The sequence below is a fragment of the Furipterus horrens genome, unplaced genomic scaffold (assembly GCF_987537825.1).
Source record: "Furipterus horrens unplaced genomic scaffold, mFurHor1.1.pri manual_scaffold_4, whole genome shotgun sequence".
NCBI lineage: Eukaryota > Metazoa > Chordata > Mammalia > Chiroptera > Furipteridae > Furipterus > Furipterus horrens.
The window spans coordinates 48,153,784-48,176,469 of NW_028327174.1; the positions used below are offsets into that span (position 1 = coordinate 48,153,784).

The 22,686-nt window shown below is 37.7% G+C and overlaps 1 protein-coding gene across 4 annotated transcripts in view; it reads right to left on the reverse strand.

Moving 5' to 3' along the window:
• Positions 1–22,686, reverse strand: part of SLC38A4 (solute carrier family 38 member 4) — a 70,093-nt gene that overhangs the window by 15,699 nt on the left and 31,708 nt on the right. For all 4 annotated transcript variants that reach the window (XM_090273050.1, XM_090273049.1, XM_090273047.1 and 1 more), the window contains 8 exons: positions 14,904–15,134; positions 10,215–10,305; positions 9,589–9,704; positions 6,779–6,852; positions 6,224–6,316; positions 414–495; positions 241–323; positions 81–139 (listed from right to left, as the gene is read on the reverse strand). In XM_090273050.1, the coding sequence (XP_090129176.1) occupies positions 81–139; positions 241–323; positions 414–495; positions 6,224–6,316; positions 6,779–6,852; positions 9,589–9,704; positions 10,215–10,305; positions 14,904–15,022 (717 nt within the window). In that variant the 5' untranslated portion in view covers positions 15,023–15,134. The remainder of the gene's footprint in view (positions 1–80; positions 140–240; positions 324–413; positions 496–6,223; positions 6,317–6,778; positions 6,853–9,588; positions 9,705–10,214; positions 10,306–14,903; positions 15,135–22,686) is intronic.

Consider the following 22,686-nt stretch of genomic DNA (forward strand, 5'->3'; position numbering starts at 1 on the left):
AAAAAAGAAAACACTAATTCAGGCAGTAAATGTATCTCATGCTCCTCAAGCTACAAGAATCATGTCAATAAATCACTTACCACACTGACAAAAAACACCATGCAGGTAAGAGAAAATCCACTGGTATAACCAAGGTAACCTAGGAGTTAGCAGAGAAATTCTGGAAGGTTAATATGGCATCTACAATCAGCTTACTATTACAATATAAAAGTAAAATATAAATTAAAAAAATGACTTTACCTAAATTTTTAAGAAGAGAAAGTGGAAGAATGATTCCAACAGACACAAGTATGACGAGGTAGTTGCCATTCAGGTACCATTCTCTAGAAGAGAAAGACCAACCAGAATATTGGGATTGGAAAAGACCAACTAAAATGAGTCACTAAACATTACAGACAGAACAGAAGACATACCCACTATTTTCTTCAAGTCCCATGAATGCTCTGATTACTTCAGGTAGTTCATATTTAATGATAAAGAGGTAGCTTGACATTGCTAAAATAAAAAACATGACAGCTTAGTAGGATGCATAGCACTAAAGTCACAGATAAGTTGTGAGAAGTCCTTGCATTTGGGACATACATTCTTCCCAGTAAGATAAGCATTTAATCCATCAAACATCAAAAAGGTTACCCACTGTGTATTTTGTACTGCTTCCAAGTTCTTTTCAAAAATAGACATTTGGCCCTTGGCTCTTGTGCATGGAACTTCACTAATGGTATCAATGATGGTTCTGTGTTAAATCCTGCTCTGAGGTTTTCAGTTAAGCTGCATTTGGAATGTTTCCCCCTCATTAGTTCTAAGTCATCATGGACTGTACTGAGTGTGCCTGTTTTAGTGGCTGTAACTTGAGGAGGGGTCTGGCAACAAAAGGCCTGGGCCAGGAGAGGCCAGAATTGCAGGGTGAAGCAGGGAAGACTCCATACCACTCTGGCTCTCCCCAGGCGAGTGCTAGTCAAGTCCTCTGTAATCTCCCTGAGGGGCACACAAAGTCTCAGACAATGACTGTCTAAACTGGAGTCACGGTGGATTGATAAGAATACAGGAGAGGATAGCTTCTCCCCTTTTATCGGGGAAGTTTCTTCCTTCTCTACATCCTGGCTTCCCTTTGGCCAAATAAGAAGTTACACAAAATGGCAACATTTCTTGAGCATCTAGGAAAGCGATATATGTGTGATCATGTACTCTTCTGAAAACCTGATAAAATATATAAACCCAATCCCTGGAAAAATGTATATGTATACATATGCATAATAAACAATTTTGCCTGCAATTGTAGGGATTGTTGCAACATCCCTTCCTCAAGTCCACCCACTCAGTGAAGTATATACCGATTTGTTATTTGACACACAGTCAAAACACTCAATTAAAAATAAACTGACAAGTTTTGCATTGGCAGCATTTACTATATGCTACATTCTTCTGGCGAGTTTTTACTAACAGACATTTTAAGCAGACATTAAGTTGTAAATTGAACTATTGATGTTAAATTAATGAATATTAAATATAGATCCTTAACTTCAAATGAAAGTAATAATGGTGACAATAATTCCTCATATTGTTCAGATCTACTCATTGCTCCATTTGAACAGCAAGATGTGTGTTATTATCTTCATTCCTCACTGAGGATATAAAGCTTACATGACATGTCCAAGATCACATAGCTTGAAAATGACAGCCCACATTCAAAATATAAGTTCCTGACTTCAGGCCAGTGGCTTCTACTCTATTGTGAAGTGGAATGATTCTTACAATACCTGATGTATCTTCTGCAAACATTATTTGGTTAATCTTTACAAAGACCTTGGCTAAAGCTAAATCTTACAGAGCGTAAACAGAGGAGATATTTCTGATTACCTGGCTCTGTGAGGTACCATTCAATTTTAGACAGCTGTTATTGCTGACTTTCAGTGATGTTACCACTGTTAATGTGTTTGGTCTTCAAAAATTCAGAATGATCCAGACCTGTCTGGGTAATGTCAACATTATTCTGCCAGTGTTGAAACATCCACGGAAAATGTTAATTTTCAGGGGACTGAGAAAATTAAACGTTCTAAATGTGGAGTTGCTAAATACAGAAATACAAGCAATTTCCCTTAGGACAAAATAACCACTAATCATATAGAGTAACCAAGGTGAGAGCATTTTCAGGGACAATATAAAATTTTATCTTACTTCCTCAAAGCCACACTTCTTTTCATTTGTGTGGCTTGATTGAGAAACCACTTTATAGTTTATTCCATTATATAGAAGCATAATAGCAGCTATACTTTGAGCAACAGACAGTGCTATTGTCACTCTGCTTGTTGGATTCAGAGCTAAATATGTGTATGGTTATTTCAGTTGTCCAAACAAGTAAAACAGATCAAGTATGAGGTGATCTATGAAATCCTTGATATTTTACATCTTGATAAGGCTGAAAGTTTGAACCAAATGTAGAGCAGTCTATTCGGTGGAGGACATGGGGGTTCAAATGCTTACGACCTTAAACCAGTAAAATGAATGAAGCAATCCTGGCATTATTGCCAAATTCTGCCTAAGTTTGTAGTTTTAATATAGAAAAATATGAGAAGACACAAAGGCAAATCAATATATCCTTGGATTTTACCTGCTTAACTACTGTCCTGGCTCTGCTTAACCAGTATTCATTACCAGGAGCAGGTATCGTTAGATAAAGGTTATAAAGAATTGCTTCATTTCAGAAACCCTAGATAAGTCCAGTGATTTTATTTATCAAAAGTGTTACCTATTTGCAAGATCTCTGTGAAAGTTTATTTACTGCAGCATTGTTTGTAATACTGAAAAACTGGAAACAGTCCAACTGTTCATCAATAAGGGATTCAGTAAACTAATTATGCTACATTTGTACAATGGAAAACTCAAAAGTTGTTAAAAAGAATAATATGTAAATATGTTCAAGTCATACTGTTAAAGTAAAAAAGCAAACTGTAAATTGGTATTATAAGAAGATCCAATTTTAACAGAAACAATATATTTGTTAAATTTGGGAAAGAAAAAAACCTGGAGTAGTTATTTCTAAGGGTGATTAAGTATACTTTATTGATTATGGTGTACAAGTGTCCCAATTTTCCTCCCTTTGTCCCCCTCTACCTGGTACCCCCTTTCCCTCCAGTAACCCCGCCCCCTTATTTCATGTCCATGGGTTGTGCATGTCAGTTCTTTGGCTTCTTCCTCTCCTATACTATTTTTAATATCCCCCTGTATATTTTGTTCCTACAGATTGTGCTTCTTAATCCCTGTGCCATTTCCCCCTTCTCCCTCTTCCCTCTCACAGCTGATAAATCTCCAAATGATCTCCATACCTATGATTCTGTTCCTGTTCTAGTTGTTTTCTTAGTTTGTTTTTGTTCTTAAGATTCAGTTGTTGTTAGTTGTGTTTGTCATTTTAATGTTCATAGTTTTAATCTTATTTTTCTTATATAAGTCCCTTTAGCATTTCATGTAATAATGTCTTGGTGATGATGAATTTACCTTATCTGGGCAGCACTTTTATCTGCCCTTCCATTCTAGATAGAGTAATCTTGGTTGTAGGTCCTTGCTTGTCACCACTTTGAAAACTTCTTGCCATCCCCTTTTGGCCTACAGAGTTTCTTTTGAGAAATTAGCTGACAATCTTATGGGAACTCCTTTGTAGGTAACTCTCTGCTTTTCTCTTGATGCTTTTAATATTCTCTTTTTATCTTTAATCTTTGACATTTTAATTATAATGTGTCTTGGTGTGGTCATCTTTGGGTCTAGTTTATTTGGGACTCTGTGCTTCCTGGACTTGAATGTCTATTTCCTTTGCCAAATTAGGGAAGTTTTCTTTCATTATTTTTTCCAGTAAGTTTTCAACTTTTTGCTCTTCCTCTTCTCCTTCTGGCACCCCTATGATTTGGATGTTGGTATGTATAAAGTTGTCCCAGAGGTTCCTAAACCTCTCCTCATTTTTTTTTTTTTTTTTTTTTGCATTCTTGTTTCTTCTTTTTGTTCTGGTTGAATGTATTTCTTCCTTTGTTTCCAATCATCGATTTGAATCCTGGTTTCCTTCCCTTCACTGTTGGCTCCCTGTATATTTTTCTTTATTGCACTTTGTGCAACTTTTATATCTTCCTTTATTTTTTTGCCATACTCTATGAATTCTCTGAGCATCCTTATCACCAGTGTTTTGAACTCTGCATCTGATAGGTTGGCTATCTCTGTTTCATTTCATTCTTTTTCTGGGGCTTTTGTTCTGTTCTTTCATTTGGGTTATATTTCTTTGCCTCCTAAATTTGGCAGCCTCCCTGTGTTTGTTTCTGTGTATTAGGTAGAACTGCTTTGACTGCCTGACTTAGTAGCATGGCCTATGTAGCAAAGGCAACTGTAAATTGTGTGGGTTGGAGCCTCAGGTAATTGCCAGTGTGTTGCCACCTGCTTCACCACTTTGTGGCTCTGTTTGTAATGGGGGTCCTGGAGAGGGCACAGTGCTGCTGCCTGGCTTCTGGAGACTTTCTCAGCTCTCACCCCATTACCAGTCACTTAACCCACTTCCCATATGCAATTGGTACCATTCCAGCTGCTGTCCTGGGGTTTGCATAAGTTCTAAGACCATATAGGCCCTTTAAGCAGTGAAAATCTGGCAGTTTCCTTTGCCACCTCCTACCCCTACTGATTTTTACAGTCAGAGGTAATGGGGTTTTATTGTCCTAGTGCTGGAACCCTGGGCTGTGCAGTCTGGCCTGGGACCACGATTGGTTGCTCACTCCCAGGTATCCCTCCCAATTTTTATCTGCCACATGTGAATGTGGGACCGTCCGTTCCATCGCTGTTGCTGCCATCGCCACTGATACAGCTTGTCCAAGTCACACCACCTCTGCACCCTGTCTTCACAGCTCTGTCCCTCCTACCCGTCTTGATGAACATGGCTTCTTTAAATCATTGGTTTTCAGACTTCCATATAGCTCAATTTTCTGACAGTTCTGGTTGCTATTTGTCTTTGAGATCTTGTTGTAATTCTTTCTATGGCTGCGCGAGGAGGCAAAGGGTGTTTACCTATGCCTCCATCTTGACCATACATTAACATTTCTTTGTCATTTATATTTTTATGTAATGTTTTAGTTTTCACAGTTAGCATTTATTTGCCTTAAAATTATAAAAATGCCCATTTAAAAAAATATCCAGAAGGGCTCCAGAGACGTGGTTATTGAATTGAAAACAAGGGAGGAAGGAAGCGTATACTGAACCCATATTCTATGCCTTCTATTGTCTTATTTCAGCCTTACAATAACCTTGTGAGGGTGGAATATTGCTCTCACTTTCATAGATGGAAAATTAGACTCAGAGGATAAAGTGATTTTCCCAAGGTCACAGATAGTGATGAAACAGACTCAAATTCAGAATCCACAAAGCATCAGAATCCACAAGCCTATTACCTGTGCAAGGGTTTTAAAGTCCTTTTCAAAATAGTGACCAACAAGATACCTATAAAGAGGACTAAAGGAGCCCAGAGGAACTAGGGAACACCAATTTCTAAAAGCCTAGAGAAGGAGTGGATCGTGGGTGGAGAGAGAGAGAAAGACAAAGAATCTGTGCAATTGTGTGTGTGTGTGTGTGTGTGTGTGTGTGTGTGTGTGTGTGTGTGTTAGGATAGAGGACTACAAGAATAGGGGAACTGAATATAGTTTGTTATGGTATGACACAGGACACATGGAGACAGGTAGATAGATTTGAGGATTGGTAGGAAAGGTGTCAGAAAGGTAGATGGAGGAAGAATCTTATGCAGAGGAGAAGCAAGAGTAGATCTGAATTTGAGAAAGTTAATCTGGAGGATGAGTTAGAGATGGGAGCAGGGGACACTCAAGTTCAGGTGATCTTATCACTATGGTGATAAGAACAGAATGAAAGGGAAGACTGAGGAGGTTAAGTAAGAGATAAAATGAACAGGAACTGGATGATATTTGATTGGACGTTCAAAGTTAGGGAGAGAGGGAAAAATTTAGGCTGACACCCAGATTTCAAGGACAGTTTTACTCTATATTTTAATTCTGGAATTCAACTAGTAGGATTTTACATATTACTATTTTTAGTTAAAAGGGGACAGTGAGTCTATTTTTTTAAACTTGTTTTTTAATTTAAAAACTACAAAGCAGCTATTTTCTGTATTTAAAGTGCTTGTGTATTGCTGTAAAAGTTTTCTTATATATTAAACGTTCTTTAACTATTGAAAGCTATATCCCCTTACCTCCAATGTTCTGCATTGTAATGGAAGTAAAAGCTCCGATTTTTCCAGGCCATCCAAATGCCTTTTCCCCTAATTTTTCATAAATTAAAGATCCTACAATCAAAGATAAAATAACCTTGTTAAAAAAGATTGTTTTAACGATGAAAATATTTCTGCAATATAATTATATACTGGAGTCTCACACATTTGAATAAGCACCATATAGAAATTATAAACTTAAAAGGCACAGTCTCAAAAATAATGCAAAATATGTTAAACTATTCTCATCAAGAAGCAATGGCTTCATTCATGTGAGCTCCATGCAGCAAGTCGAAACTCTTATTTCCATTATTCACCAAAAGACTCTTTATATATTTGGCTTCAACTTGAGCCGTTTGACTTTTATTCCTCTCAGTTGCCCAAATAACTAAAAACATTGAGAAACTATGTCATTGGGGTCAGAAGAAAATGAAATGTGAAATTGACAAAAATCATCCTATAATTATGGAGCTATAGACTGAAATACCCTTTAATGAGAATCAAAACAGAACATTCTAGACTTAATGGGTAGCATACCTCCTTCTTTTGAAGTCTTTAATAAAAGATGAACTGAATAGAGTGATAATATTGCCACAGCAAGCAGCATGATTCTGTGAAGGGAATAGAGAGTAAAAAATAAATAAGACATAATGACAGATATTACAAAAAATTATCACATTGGTCTTTTCAATCATTAACTTTCAAAAGTATGTGGATTTGGGGGAAGCTGAAACTTTCTTTTCAGAACTGCACACATACTCTTTAATGTCACAGAACTGGAATTTGCTGTTTGTGTACCAAAACCTACTACTTGAGATTCTTAACACATCTTTTCTTCAGTGTTACCCAGTAGTAAAATCTGGTCCATAACTTAGATGCTAAATGTATAGCAAAATTAGCAAATCCCACATCTACTTACTCAGCCCATGGGTCTATGTGCACCATATTTGCAAGAGGGTTGCACCAACATTTATAACTTAAAGGCAGTTCAATAGTCTGACTAAACCTTTATCTAAAATCTAGAAATAGAGAAGCCAAGCATGCAGAGTCTGAGCTCCATCACTACTGACCCAGTGCTTAGAGGTCAAGTGGGAGACCCAGAGGGTCAGGCAATTGCCTGTGTAAGAGAGAAACAGAGAAAGGTAAGTATAGGGTGCAGGGAAATTGCCTTTGCATATTCAGAAAAAATCATCTGTGGTTCAGGACCCTCCACATGTCCATAGGCATGTATGATTTCTTTACATAGAAGTAATCAAGAATTGAAGAGCAAAAATAAGATAGTTAGAGGCAGTTATATAATAATTTAAGGAGCAAAACTAAATTTGACCTGAATTTAAAAAAACTGTATTCTTTGTCTGTTTTTACATGATAAGAACACATTAAACATTTTTCCCACAATTGATCAAATTCTTTGGTAATTCCTACTGAAGTCAGTGTTGCAACTGTACATTTGGACCATGGGTTATTAATTTTATAACCAGTCTACTATACTGTGCCAGGACGGACTAATCAATGACTTGTTCATATATTTTTCTGAATGCCTTATGAACTTATCTGTTTTTAAAGAATTATGTAACTCAGATTACATAATTTTGTTCCTTGGAAAAATACTGAACCTTCACTGTATTCTAAACACAGGCTTGCTTTGGCAGAAAATATTAAGAGTAAAACCACTGAAATCCTGTGAATTAAGAGAGAGAGCTAAATCCAGTCTGCGCTGCTTAGACACCCCAAACTATCCACAATGCCTAACAATTTACTTTCTCTGGCCAAATTAATCAGCTTCATGTTTGTAAGTCTGAAATAAGGCCCTTCCTTTTAAAAGTGGAATATTCTTCTCCCATGAGAATTGCCTGTGGCTCTAGGATTGGGAGAAGTGTTTCTTTTTACTGTTCATCAGTGATCTGTGCTAACTTCCTAATTATTTTGATATATGTGCAATTAATGTGAAAGATATGTGTACAACTACATATATGACTACATCTATGGTCATTAAGATGTAGAAAAATTTTTAAATGAGTTTATTTCAAACATGGCTTATAAAAGTAAAGATGATATTGACTATAAAAGCCCATTCAGCTAAAAAATATTATAACTAAAACACTTCAATGAAAGCACTAACACAATATAAATATTTACAGTCCTGCTTGATCCTTAGCTCTCAAATAGCTGTGTGATTATCTAATCATAACTGATTCTCAGAGCATAAATAGCATATATGTGTAATACAAATGTTGCATTCTTAGACAGTTATTTAATGCTCTAGCATTGCATTAGAGATTGTGATCTGCATTCACACAGATTCCTGACTAACATTAGACTCTATTCCCGTGAAGAATTCCAGTGCTGCCAACTGTGTCTTGGAAAATACCAGGCAGTACGTAATGCACATAGACATCTGTGGCTGTCTGTCACAGACAATGCAGTATCCGTCCTCCAGGTCAACTATGTGACATTACTAATCTTAGGCAGCATTTGACCACATTTGATTAAAGTACATAGGTTTATGAATAAACTTGGGCCACTCCACAAATATTCCCTGTTCCAAGCCTGCACTAGATCTTGGGGATATAGACACATGATAAGTAAAAACAGACACGGGCTCAACTATCTGGAGATGATAGTGTAGCAAGGGAGATAGATATTAATCAAATGAATCACACAACTGCACTAAAATATTAAAACTGGTGAGTAAGTATATAATAAGGTAGTCTGTCCCAGTCATGGAGGTTGGGGAAGCCAGCACAGAGATGAGGTTGAGCTGAGATATCAGGAGTTAACTACGTGGAAAGGAAAAGGAGAGGATTCCAAGAGCATGTGCAAAGGCCCTGTGGTGAGAGAAAATATGGCCCCTTTGTGGGATGAAGAGAAAGCTAGTGTGCCCAGTATATTTGGTGCCCAGAGACATGAGGGATGAGGTGTGACATAGAACCAGAGCAAGCAGGGCCTTGGTTTGGGGTGGGTCTTTTTCCCAAGAGTGTTATAAAGTCAGATTTGCTTCTGAGAAAAATCTTTTGTCTATTAAATACCAATTTATTTTAAACATCCACTGACTAATGAATTTCTTTTTAAAACGTTCCTATAGTCTGGAGTTGGGGAGCTTCTCCACCACTTTGGTTAGTTGAGCACATAAAGTTTCTGCCATTTGGTTAGGGATGGTTGGTTGACAAGCACTATGATTCGACTACTCTGATTATTCTTCAGGTTGCTGTTTTATCTAAAAACAAGAGGGATATGCTAATAATTCCTCAGATTATCTCTGTTCACAAAGGTCAAAAGAATTAATTAAAAGAATACCAGGTATGCATGGGCTTCAAACCAAAATGCAGACCTGTCCGTTCACTTACATAAAAAGTATGATCCCTGTGTTGGCCATGGCGTAGGACAGGCCCAAGATTCCACTGCCCATGATGGCATTACTCAGGTTAAATGAAGACATTCCAAATGAGGTGGTTCCCGGATGCTTGAAGAAAAAGGAACCCATTATAAGCAAATATTTTCCAGAGGATGAACCATTTTTGGATTATTCTTATTTTCACATTATCTTTACGAGAGATTATTGTATAAGATAGAAGACTAAGATAAAAGCATAGTGAATGAAAGCTTTTTATTGAATCAATTTCAATAAAAAGCATGGAATTTTCAATGGAATTCTGTCCTTAGCCTTAGCAAGGGTCTCAGTAAAAATAGGAAATACAGGTTGGGTAACATAAAGAAGGGAATGCATGTATGATTGCAGATTACATTTGGGTTAGAATGATTTCTCCAGAAAACAAATAAGTTTCATAAATGATTTATGTAGCCATATGGCCAACAGGAAAAACAAGCCCTTAGTCCAGTAAGGGCCTGAATAAACAGAGAATGTGCTGATCAAGGCTTGGAAAATTTCAGTCACACTGTTTTCCCCTAGAGACCTAGGTAGATCAGATACCCTCAAGTCCTGTTTATTGCCTGAAAGCAGAGATTCACTTACATGTTCATCATCATAATCTGCCAGCTTCTTTTTTTCCAAAAATCCATTTGTCAGGAATTTCTGACTTTCATCATCTTCATTAGCAAATTGACTGAACACACATATGAAAAGGAAAATAAGAAAGTAAGCACATCTAAGCAAATGCTCTGAATTATATTTATGTTTCAGGTGATCTCAGTTTTAGTTGGAATTTTTAAGACCACATTTCTTCTCCTCACATTGACTCTGTCAGAAAGAGAATAATTAGAGCTAATTTTGTTCCCACATAGAGCCCTTCCAAAGGAAAAATAAACAGTTGTAACTGAGGTTTCTCAACTACTACCACAACATAATCAGTTGATTTTATTAATTCAATAAATACTTATTAAGTGCCTAGGTTGTGGTCCTCATCTCATTTGATGCTCAGATATCCCCATAAGAGGGTTTTTTGTGCCCCTAATCTAAGGGCTCAAATAAGTGAAGTGGCCTGCCTACCCCGCCAGACTCCAAGTCCGGCGTCGAGTTGATCTTTTCCTCTTTCTGGCCCCACCTGTTTAGTCATCGAGCCCTCGCTGGAAAATAGTTCAATGGTAGCTCAGTGTTGTGTTTGGTTGTTTTCGTTGTGTGAGCTTGTGTATTCTAATTACTCTGAGAACATGCTTGGGTGACTAGGCAATGGATGAAACTAAGAAAAACATTGAAGAAACCCAATGAATTAGTAGGAGAGTTGAGAGGGAAGAAGCGCATTAAAATGCCACTCTTGATGGGACGTTGTGATTGTGGCCTGCCTGGGCGCAGCTGGAAGCTGCACACCCCTAACTGTCCTGGTCAGTTCCTGCAGTCACAGGCCAGGGGATCTGAGGGTATGAATCTAGTCTCAGCCACATTTCCAGGAGGCATGACTAATGAGCTCGGCTGGCACCATTGCATTTTGACACTGCAAACTATCACACAGGTTTTTTATTTGTCATATGAGATGCTCAACTCTGCGGGCTTCTTAGTTAAAAGGGGAACACTTCTGCACTGTTGGGGGGGAATGCAGATTGGTGCAGCCACTGTGGAAAGCAGTATGGAGATACCTCAAAAAATTAAAAATGGATCTGCCTTTCGACCCAACAATCCCACTTCTGGGTATATATCTCATGGAACCCAAAATGCTAATTTGAAAGAACATAAGCACCCCTGTGTTCATTGCAGCATTACTTACAACCGCTAAGATTAGGAAGCAGCCCAAGTGTCCATCAGTATAGATGACTGGATAAAACAACTATGGGATATTTACACAATGGAATACTACTCAGTCATAAAAAAAGAAAATTTTGCCCTTCATGACAGTGTGGATGGACCTGGAAAACATTATGCTAAGTCAGAGAAAGACAAATACCATATGATTTCACGCATGTGTGGAATCTAATGAACAAATGAAGCAACAAGGAAAAGGGAGGGCAGACTCACAGAGAGCAGAATGACAGCTGAGCAGAGGGTTAGGGGTGAAGGAACTGAGCAAAAAGGAAAAGGACTCATGGACATGGACAGCAGTGTGGTGACTGCAGGGGGGTGGCGGGTATAAAGTAAATGGTAATGGAAAAATACAATAAAGATAAAAATAAAAAATAAATAAAATAGAAGGAGAGAATGGATATTGTTTGAGAATTATCAGTGTTTGCCATTGTGCTGGGCTTTTTGGTTATTGTATAATGCAGTACATAGCCTTGTCATCAGAAATGTGGTTTATATAATAGAAACAATTTTAATTAAAAACATTTTATAATTAGATAGATTGCAATTTTAGGGCATTTCTTACATGACAAAGTAAGATAAAATATTGGAGAATATTTTATTAAAATAACCCTTAGAAACAAAAATGTAGAAAATAATGATTATGGGAGATCTGTGCAAATTATATTTAATAATTGGAGCAAATCCTGAAAATAATCTTGTAAGGAAGAGGGATAACAAGGCTACTTTTTGAGAATGGAGAACAATGATCAGGTGTAGACAAAATCACAAAGTTTTATGTGCTTTCTAGAACGTAAGGTGTGGGCTTTCAAGAACCTCGGGTGTGCATACACATTAGGAACATCTCCTGGCATTCTCCTCCTGTATCTCATAGGAGGCATAATACCCTTACTGCACACCCCCACTTTTGTGCTTTATTTAGTCTGCAATTAATACACTTGCTATGTGGAGACTGGTATATAATATTCATAATTGGAATCTGAGACAACAAGATAAAATGGAGCCTAAATTGGGCCTAAGGATAAAAACAAAAGTGATTTAAACTCGGAAATAGCCAACATTCTACTTTTTACTTTAATCAATAAACTAGAATCCTTTAGTCCATGAGTAGTTTTTAAAGTTTAGAATGTGGAAGTAATTAGATTTCCTTTTTCAAGGCATTTGCATGCTCTTATTTTGGCATGGAATGATTTGTACTCATAAAACAGGCCAAGATCGTATAAAATGTATGAGAAATGTCCCCAGTGTCTTAAATGTTTTGAGGCTGAATCCAGCATGTGAAAACACAAGTATAATGATTCCAAATAAATGCATTATGTTGAATTTCTCAAAAATGTACACTTAAGGGATCAATTCAAAGCAAACAAAAACAAAACTCATTTTAAGGTGATGCTAAAATTGGAAAATAATGGCCCATGTTTGAGTCAGAAGTGAAAAAGTAAGGCACTGTGAGCGGTCCAGAGCATGTTGTATGAAGCTTAACAAGAGCATCCTTGCTCTTTCTGTTAGGATTTTTAGGGACGAAATGGAATGGCTCAATAGGACTTTTTGGGGTACGGTTTCTCCTTCAGCTTGGCCACCTCTGCAGAGCTCCTATATGTGTGCATCCTTCTCAGAAACAAAAGAGCCTTTAGATTTAGATCAGTTTACTAAGGGTGTTGATGCGGAGGAGAAACAACAGAAGTTACTGAGTACCATCTATATTCTAGGCACTCATTTTATTCTGAAAGAAGTGGGTGCTGGTTTGCCACTCTGCATTTTCCACTGAAGCTCAAATAAGGTAAATGTCTTCTCCGGTGTTAGGCAACTACCATGCAAATTCCAAAGCCCTGTGTTTCACCACATCGTGTTTCCTGCTCTAGAAAATGCCATGATTTACATCTCCAGGGCCTTTCTAGTCTAACAACCCCCACTGACTCCTTAGGGGAAAAACAGTTCTTCGTCCTGATGTCCTTTCCCGCAGGTTGTGAATAAAATGAGACATCCTTGTTTGAAGATAATATTCCCTACTTCGGGCCTATATTTTGTAAAAAATTCCCTCTGGGTGTCTTAAGTCATGCATGATTTGAATTATATAACATTTTTTTGAGAAGTTAATTTACTTATCAAATAACTATTGTGCACCTACCAGGTACCAGGCACTGTGATACATGCTGGGAACACAAGGGCATATGCCTGTTGTAGTGGCATCATGAGTATCTGGAGAGGGAGAGGGCGCTCAAATGAGCTGGTGGCCACTTCTGCCTGGGGAAGGCGTCACAGGACACCTGATATTGAGCTGAGTCTTGAAGGGTGAGTGGCGTCCATAGAGAGGAAGGGGAAGGTGGGTAGGTGATGCTGAAAGAGGGCATTCGGGAGAGATGGAGCAGAACGAGTGAGGGCACAGGCAGCTGTGAGTGGCTCTACAAGGCTAGAAAAGAGGGTGACACAGGGAACAGGCAGGAGATACAACAGGAGAGCTAGGGAAGGGACCGATCATAAAGGGGCTTAGATGCCAAGCAACGTATAGTCCCATTTTCATCTTATAGTTAATGGGGAGCCACTGAAAGACTTTAGCCAGGGATGGAACATGAATCAATTTGCACTTGTAAAAGATTACTTTTGCAAGGAAGTAGAGAGCTGGTTGGAGACGCACAAAATGCATGACAGGGAGACAAATCGGGGCTGTTCTAATAGGTGACAGAAGACGAGGGTCTAAAGTATATGGCAACAGAATGGCTACAGAGAGGAGAGTGCATTTGAAACCTTAATGAGGTAGAACCAACTGGATGTGTGGTCTGGGGTAGGGGATTCGTGGTTTGAAAACTGGGGTCTTTTGGTTGAGTTGCTGAATGACAATGGGGACTTTCACCAACGTGCACTTTAATGGAAGAGGAGCGGGGTTTGAAGGGAATTACAGGAGTTCCATATAAGACATTACAACTTCCACTTTATAAATGAGATAATTCAGACACATGAGTCATCCAGCAGAGATGTGTAATAGACGGGGGGTGTAATAATTTGGAATTCAGTTGAGAAGTCCAACAGGTTAAAGATATGGCATATATTTAGTGGGTGAAAACATGATAGCTATGAATGAGCTTGCTGATAGGGCACTTTTAGTGAGAAAAGAATCCCTACAGAACTCAAGATGGAAGAAATTTTAAAGGATATCAAAGGAAGAGGAATCTAAGGTAGAACGATCCAATAGGTAAAGGCAGTGATTGGCTAATATAATTTAAGTTATTCAGTTTATTTAATGAGGATAGGAGCACTGTAACTTCAATTCTAAATTAGTCACACAAAGCATTAACCTATAAAAGTGGTATAATACGTGTACTTCAGGACCAGGGAGTTGCTGTATTAACATCAATGTCATTGTTATCTCTCAAATAGGTAATCAATCCAATTCTTCCTGACCAGTACCTTGTTTTCCCTGTCCATAAAACCATCTGATTTTTCCATGGAGCCTGGTCATTCTGAACCTCATACCTGCTCATTGCTGCCTTTTCTAGAGTCCCCATCCCGGAGTAGCTATCTTGAGCACTTTCTCCACTGCTGCTCTCGTCATCAGGTCCCATGTTGACATTTCTCAGTTCCACAGGATCCATTTGAGCTGTCAGCGCTTCCTGGTCCACACACGAGCTCCTTCAGTGTAAACAGTATACTGTACCTTCAGCTTAAGGCTCTTCTACTTTGTGTTGATGTTCAGTACACACTGTTCTGCAAACAGAACACAAAACAATGATAATTTTCTTTAAATGAGATAAATGAGTAAGAATTACCTACTTTGTGTATTCTCTCTATAAAAATATGGAAAGGAAGTACACTTCTGAAAACATCACATAAATATGCTCAGAAAGATTAAAATGAATTGTAGGAAGAAAGAAGATTATTAATAAACTGCCAAATCAACAAATGTTTATAATAAGAATACTTATGTATGTGAACATGGCATGTATTTTGCTAGTCACCATGGGAAGAAAAATAAATAAATATTAAGATGTAGCAATAGTCTTCAAGAAGTTTTAGGTATTTGGTGTTTAAAACTTTTTTATTGAATTTATTGGGGTAACATTTGGTTAATAAAATTAATATAGTTTTCAAGTGTATAATTCTATAATATATCATCTGTATATTGTATTGCATGTTCTCAGCCCAAAGTCAAGTCTCCTTCCCTCACCATTTATCTCCCCTTTACCCTCTTCTACCTCCAAACAGCTTTAGGTATTTGTAAGATTTCATGACTTAAAGAAAGAGAGACAAATAAATTACTGGCAAAGGAAGATCTGCCAATGCAGAATCTATCAGTGTCTCTACTAGCAGTAACATAAAAGAAGATCAGGCTGGTTTTAAAAAGAGCCAAAAAATGAGTTCTAAAAATAAAAAATATAGTCATTGACATAAAGAAAACTCAGCTGAAGGGAGAGTAATGAAACTGGAAGATAAATCTATGGAAGTCACTCAAATCATGTCACAAGGAGATAAAGAAAAATATAAAGTTAAGAGACATCGGGGGGAAAAAAAGTATAAGAAGTTTAAACATACTCTTCTAGTTATTCTAATATGAGAGAACTCTGAGACTAGGGAGGGACTAAATAGAAAGACGTAATGGCAGAGAATTGTCTGGAACTGAAAAAAAGATGACAGTCTTCAAGGTTTAAAAAAAAAATACACAGTACTTCAAGCAGGAGGAATACAAGGGAATATATTTATTAGTATGAGGTAGTATAAGACATCAAAGATAAAGAGAAAAATCTTAAAAGCCACCAGAGAATAGAAGTCAGACATGCATATGGCTAAGAATAAAAATAGGATCTTGTATTAAATGAGTACAGAGATTTCTCTCACGCATCACACAGACCAGCTTTACTTCTCAGTAGCTACCACTAATGACAGTTTCTGTTTTTAGTTCTTCATTTAAATTTAGTCATTCTAAATTTAAATTATTCACTAAAACCTCTCTGACTTGGTTTATCTACTCTGGACTGGTACTTATGAAAGATAAGGAAGTTGCATACTTCTTTCTATCCTTCCTTATCACATATTTCTGTTTTAGTTAATGAAATACTTTTACAAAGTTGAGATTCATATTTTCATGCTATTCTGTAAAACAAACCTCTCATGATTTTCTATCCATTGTTTCTACACACTAAAAACAAGTAATCAGTATTTACAACATTGTGATTGTGCAAACAGTATACCCCAAAGAACTGAGTGGTATATTTGACTATATAATAAATGCAATATAACCTTCTATTACTCAAATTTTGAAAGAGAATTTGCCGTATTTTTTTATTTTCTGAATGGTTGCCCCTTTGCCCTTTGGGTCTCATTCAGCTGCCAATGTTTCTTGAGTGCCATTCCATCTTCTTTCTTCAAGTGATTTTGCATTGTGGTGAAATACTACCTTAATTCTTTTTCCCAGACATAAAATAGTAGCGTAGGGATTGACTGAGGGATGGGGGGCTGGGGGTGGGCAGGGTAGGGGGGAGCAGCTGGGGAAAATTGGAACAAATGTAATAGAACAACAATAAAAAAAATTTTCTCACACAATGTGTCCATGTTTGTAAACAAGATTTCTGGCTTTTTCATGTTGGAAGATGTCTTTACTTTGCCCTCAAACTTGGTTGACTGAATTCTAGATTCAACATAATTTTCCTTCATAATGTTGAAGACATTTGTCTCTTGACTTCTAGCTTCTACTGATGCACCTGACTCTTATTTGTTTGATTTTTTCCATCTGAATGACTTTAGAATTTTTCTCATTATTATCTGAAATTTCTCCAATATGCAACTAGATATGAATAGTTTTAAAAATTCATCTAATTCTGGACATGGAGAGCCCATTCAGTTAAAAGACTTGTATCTTTCTTCTGATCAGAAAAATATCCTATTATTTCAAAACTGTTTCTTCCCCTGTACTTGCGCCTCCTAAAACTTTTATTAGTTAACATTAGACCTCTTGATCTATATCACAAAATTTTTCTCTTTATTTTCTATCTCTTAGTCTTACTATTCAATGTTCAGGGATATATCTGTGATGTCATGTCCAAAATAATACATTTGCTCCTCTGCTGCGTGATATAGTAAGAAATACATATTTGGTCTCTTCCCTGGTTCCCAGGCACAGAGCTCCTAATGTAATAAAATACATTAATATTTGTTTTGTTTTGTTTTTTGTCCCCAGTTCCTGAAGTAGTTCTGAAATCAGAAAGATGAAAGGAGCATCTTTTTTTATTCATAACAAGTCCCTTTGAACCACACTTGAGTTTACGTTAATGAGGTGACTTTTGGAAAGCCCCTCTGGATGGGGGCTGGTTGCCAGGGGAATCAACCACGTGATTAGAGGGTTGGAACTTTCAGCTCCACACCCCCACCGTCTTGGGTGACCGGAGGGGCTGGAGGTTGAGTTCATCACTAATGGTCAATGATTTAATCAATCATGTCTCAGTAATGAAGCCTCCATAAAAGTCCTAACAGGATTGGTGAACGCATGGAATTGCTGGGAGGGAGCACACAGGAGAGGGCACGGAAGCCCTGTGTCCCTCCTTCCTTCATACCTTGCCTGTGCAGTGCTGCCAGATGACTGTTCCTGAGTTATAGCTTTTTATAATAAACCAGTAATAGAATAAGTAAACTGTTTTCCAGCGTTCTGTGAGCAATTCTAGTGAATTACTGAATTGGATTTATAGCTGGTTGGTCAGAAATACAGGATGTTGGCGTTTGCAATTGCATCTGTAGTGGGGGCAGTCTTGTGGGACAGAGCGTTTCTCCTGCGGGGTCTGACACTGACTCCTGGTCCATAGTGTCACAATTGGATTGAATTCTAGGACACCCAGATGGTGTCAGAAAATCAGTGAGTGTGGGAAAACACACACACACGCGTGCGCGCACACATTCGGTATTGGAAGAAAGTATTGAGAGGGGAGTAGATAAACATTGTTTAAACTATATCCATTTTATTTTTCAACCTGTCCACTAATTATTTTTTATATTCACATTTTTAACTTCTAATAATTTGTTCCTGTCTGCTTCCTCTTTTTTCCCAATTATCTTTTTGGCTTTGTTTTCAGATGTAATATTTTCTCAACTCTTTCTCAGAATATTGATTAGAAGTTTTCAAGAGTTCCTTTTGTTCCTCAAACTATATGATTTTTTTCTGGAGTTAGTTATTCTGTTTGTTCATTTTGACTCTTCTCTTTCATGCTGCTGGTTTTCCTTAAATTCTTAGTGATCCTTGGTTGTCTATTAATATTTATGAATAAAGAGTATATTGGTTAACTTAGACAGTTAGTACTCAGGGTTTCTCCAAAGTCTTGCAGGCTTCTGTCACTGATGGCTTGTTCCCTTGCAGGTCCTGAGTAAGTGGCTTTTCTGCAGTTGTCTCTGTGTGGAACACCCTTAGGGGATCCCACTCCCAGACCCAGCTGGCACTCTGAGAGAGAGAGGTTCCTCTGGGAGCAAAGTGCTGTGATGCACTTCCCTCTTGGCGGAGCTTCCAGTCCTGCTTGTTACCCCTCTTTGTCTGCTGTGGAGGCCCTTATACCTATTCTAGAGTCTATTCTCATATTTTCTTTACAGACTAGATCACAGCCTTATCCTATGGGCAAAAGTGGCAACCCAAACTGACCAAGATTCCAAACTGAGGTTGCTTGGTTAATACATAGCCATTGGTTGCCTGTGATCCAATCCCCCTCTCTGTATATATTGACTTAACTTGAATTGCTACCAGGCTCCCTCTGATCCCTCCCTCTACATACCCTGGTTTACCCTGGTTCTTTTTCTCTTTCTCAGATTTTTTCCAACCTTATCTGCTTCCTAGCTTCTAGGAAATCTTTAAAACTTGTTTGTTATTTTTTAGAATTTTTGTTTTTGTTTTTTATTTAAAAAGTATCATTTTGTTTAAAGTTTCATTGATTGAATTCCTCAAGGTGAGGTCCTAAGCCCCCTTTCTTACAATCTACTCCCATGATTTTAAACACCAAGGACTCCTCAGGCTCATCTTTAGTCCAAATCTCTACTTTGGTCTCCAGTTCCATGTGTCCTATGGCCTACCTGATGTATATATTTGCGTATCTCAAAGGTAATTTAAATTAAATGTGTCCAAACTCTCTCCTCTTCCAACGTTTCCTATCCAAAGACTGTTGTCTCCCCGCCCCCCAATCCAGCTACTTAAACCAGAAGCATCAGTCTTCTATTACAATATTTTATTTTCTTCCTCCTGGCATCCAGACCTTTGCAAAGTCTGGCTGATTTTACAAGTAACTTAAAGTATTTCTCAAATTAGTCTACTTCCATTTCTCCCACCATTACTCTTGTCCAAGCTACCATCATTTCTGACATTGTCAATTGTAACAATCCTAATTGATGTCCCTGAATCCTCTCTTGCCCACCTATTCAGTTTTCACACAACAGCCAGAGTGATCTTTTAAAAACAACACTTAGATCATTGATTTGTTTAAAGCCCTTGAATGTCTTCCCTTTACTCTTAGGATAAAGTCTAAAATTCTCAACATGCCCACAAGGTTGTACGTGGTCCACCTACTTCTCTGGTCCTATCTCCTTCCACCCCCTCCCCACCATGGTGTTCCAGCTACTTGGCCTTCAAGAACTCACCTTGTTCTCTACCACCTCAGGCCATTTGCACGTTGGAGTCATGGTTCCTGGAATGTTCTACCCCTCTGGCATTCCACATTTGACTTAGTCAACCCCTTAGGTGATTGCAAGAGTATACACATTGGAAGTCCTGGGAATTTCAGTTAGAGCCTTTTTCACTTTGTACTTATTCAAAGAAACCTCACTGATTTCATTCACATTAAACCATGCCAATACCAAAATATTTTTTAAAAGAATTTCAAACACTCATGTGACCTGTATTACATGCCAGACACTATCATGAGGGCTTCACGTCTGTCAACTCATTTAGTTCTCACAGCAGCCCTCTGATGTGGGTACTATTTTTGTCCTCATTCCCATCTTACAGATGAGGTAGTGAAGGCATGGGGAGGTTAAGTGGCCGCCATGTCATGCCCTTCTGCGCGGCTTGCTGTCTCTGCTACAGAGAGCTAAGCCTAGATGGGGAACAGAAACTCTGGCTTTCATGCTAAGTAAAAGTGGGTGTAAATCCTGGCCAAATTAACTAACTTCTTACTTGTTTGTCTTTCCATATGTGAAATGAGGAAAATACCATTTACAACAAAGCTGCACTGTGAGGGTTTAAATGATACTATGTGTGTCAAAGTTTGGCATGTAATAGACCCTTAAACTTAAATCCCTTTTTCCTTTTCCAATAATCAGTATTTTACATGCATATGTACACATGCATGCAGTTTACCTTCGGCAGTTGCACAGTTCTCAAAACTCTCACAAACACTGGAGAAACAGTAGGTACCCCTTTCACAAATAAGGAAATGGAGACCTAAACTTATGCTGCTTTACCATTCATAAAATACTGATTGCACTCTCTTTTGAGGTAATGTATTTATAATATAATAATATGCCCCACGGTAGTGATTTAAGACCTCGGCCCCTAATCCTAATTTTGGTCCCAGTCAAGAGACAACAAAAGTTGGAACACATTTTCGGAGCTCATATCTTTATCTCTTAAGGTTCTATTACTCATCTATTTTAAGGGAACAACAGCTAGAAATGATGTAAAACAATAGAACATTGGGAGAAACTAGATATTCTGAACCATTTGCCTGAAGCCCAAAGTACATACTTTGAAGTATTTATACTACATTATAATTGCTAACATTTAATCTCATGATTAATCACACTATTTTATTTCAGTGTAGAGGTATTTTACAGACGGTATTTATTTATTCATTCAACAAATACTGAGAATGAAACATGAACCAGAAGCTAGGAAAAGTAAAACATGAATAAGACAGAATCCTTGTACCTGATGAACTCTGTTTAGTAGAAGAAACAGATTTTTGAACAAACTATGATCACATAATTTACACTGTTAGTTTTTTCTCTGAATAAATACTAATCAATGATTCACTGCATGGGTAAGCTAGAAAAGAATGATGATGGCAAACACCGCAATTGAAAAATATAATAATAGAATAGAATAATATATTATGTATTACATAATGTAATTCCCATGGGCATAGATTCTTCTGCTGCTCCCTGTATCTCAGTACACAGACCCTCCATTCACCCACTGCTCACGAGAGGAATCTGGCTGTCAGTATTGACACCTCTCATTCTCTATCCTGAACCCCCTTACCCACATCCAGTCTGTCCCCAAATTCTACCAATCCTTCTTTCAATATTTATTTAAAATTTGTTTACTTCTGTCTCCATGACCATTATTGTTATGCCAAATGAGTACTTGCTAAAGGCCCTAAAATGATGTTCTCATAAGTTTTTAAAATATAGTCAAACTTCCTAATATGCTGTAAGGCTCTACATACATTAACCCAGCCATAGCTCTTTAGTCCCATGTTGAATCTCACCTCCGCTCACTCACTGGATACAGTGAACTCCTTTCATTTCCCCACTGCCACCTCAGGACCTTTGAACATGCTCTGCCTCACATTCTTAACCCAGGTGGCTCCCAGAGTTAACTAAAAGAACCTAAAAGTCTTTAAATGCCACTTGGTGAGAGAGGCCCCACATTAAAAACTGATGCTCCCATTACATGTTCTCACAGCATGTTCTCTGCCTCACAGTAGTGGTCGCACTTTGCACTTAGACTTTTAGTTGTGATTATTTAATAAATAACTGTTTCTTCCACTAGGTAGAAGGCTTCATGAAGGTGGAAACGATGCCCAGTTTGTTGACTCTTACATATTCCCAACATCTAGTACAGTGTCTGGTGTTATATTCTACTAAGACCAATGTATCTTTATATGATTTCCTTTATAGATACAAGTATGCATTCTTGTTATTCATTGGTAGGTTACTACTTCAAAATGAAATGGAAAGGTTCCCTCTGATTACCAGAGAAAGAACAGCTTCGTTGCACAATGAATGTTAAAAATTATCTTAAAAGAAAAATCAAATTTGATTTGACAGAACTTTGTGTAGTCTATCCTTTCTTTCCAATGAAGTTGAGTTACTCTGTGGTACAAAGACGTTTTGCAGAAACAAACTGGATATTTCCGTGCAGTAGTCTTTTGCATTGTTGCTCTAATTCACTCATTCATGAAGATACAAAATTAAAACTGGAAACAAAAGTATTTAGAATATTATCATCATTAAAAGACTTGGTTTCATCACATTTATTAAGAGATGTCTAAAATCCTAACTAGCTGATTCC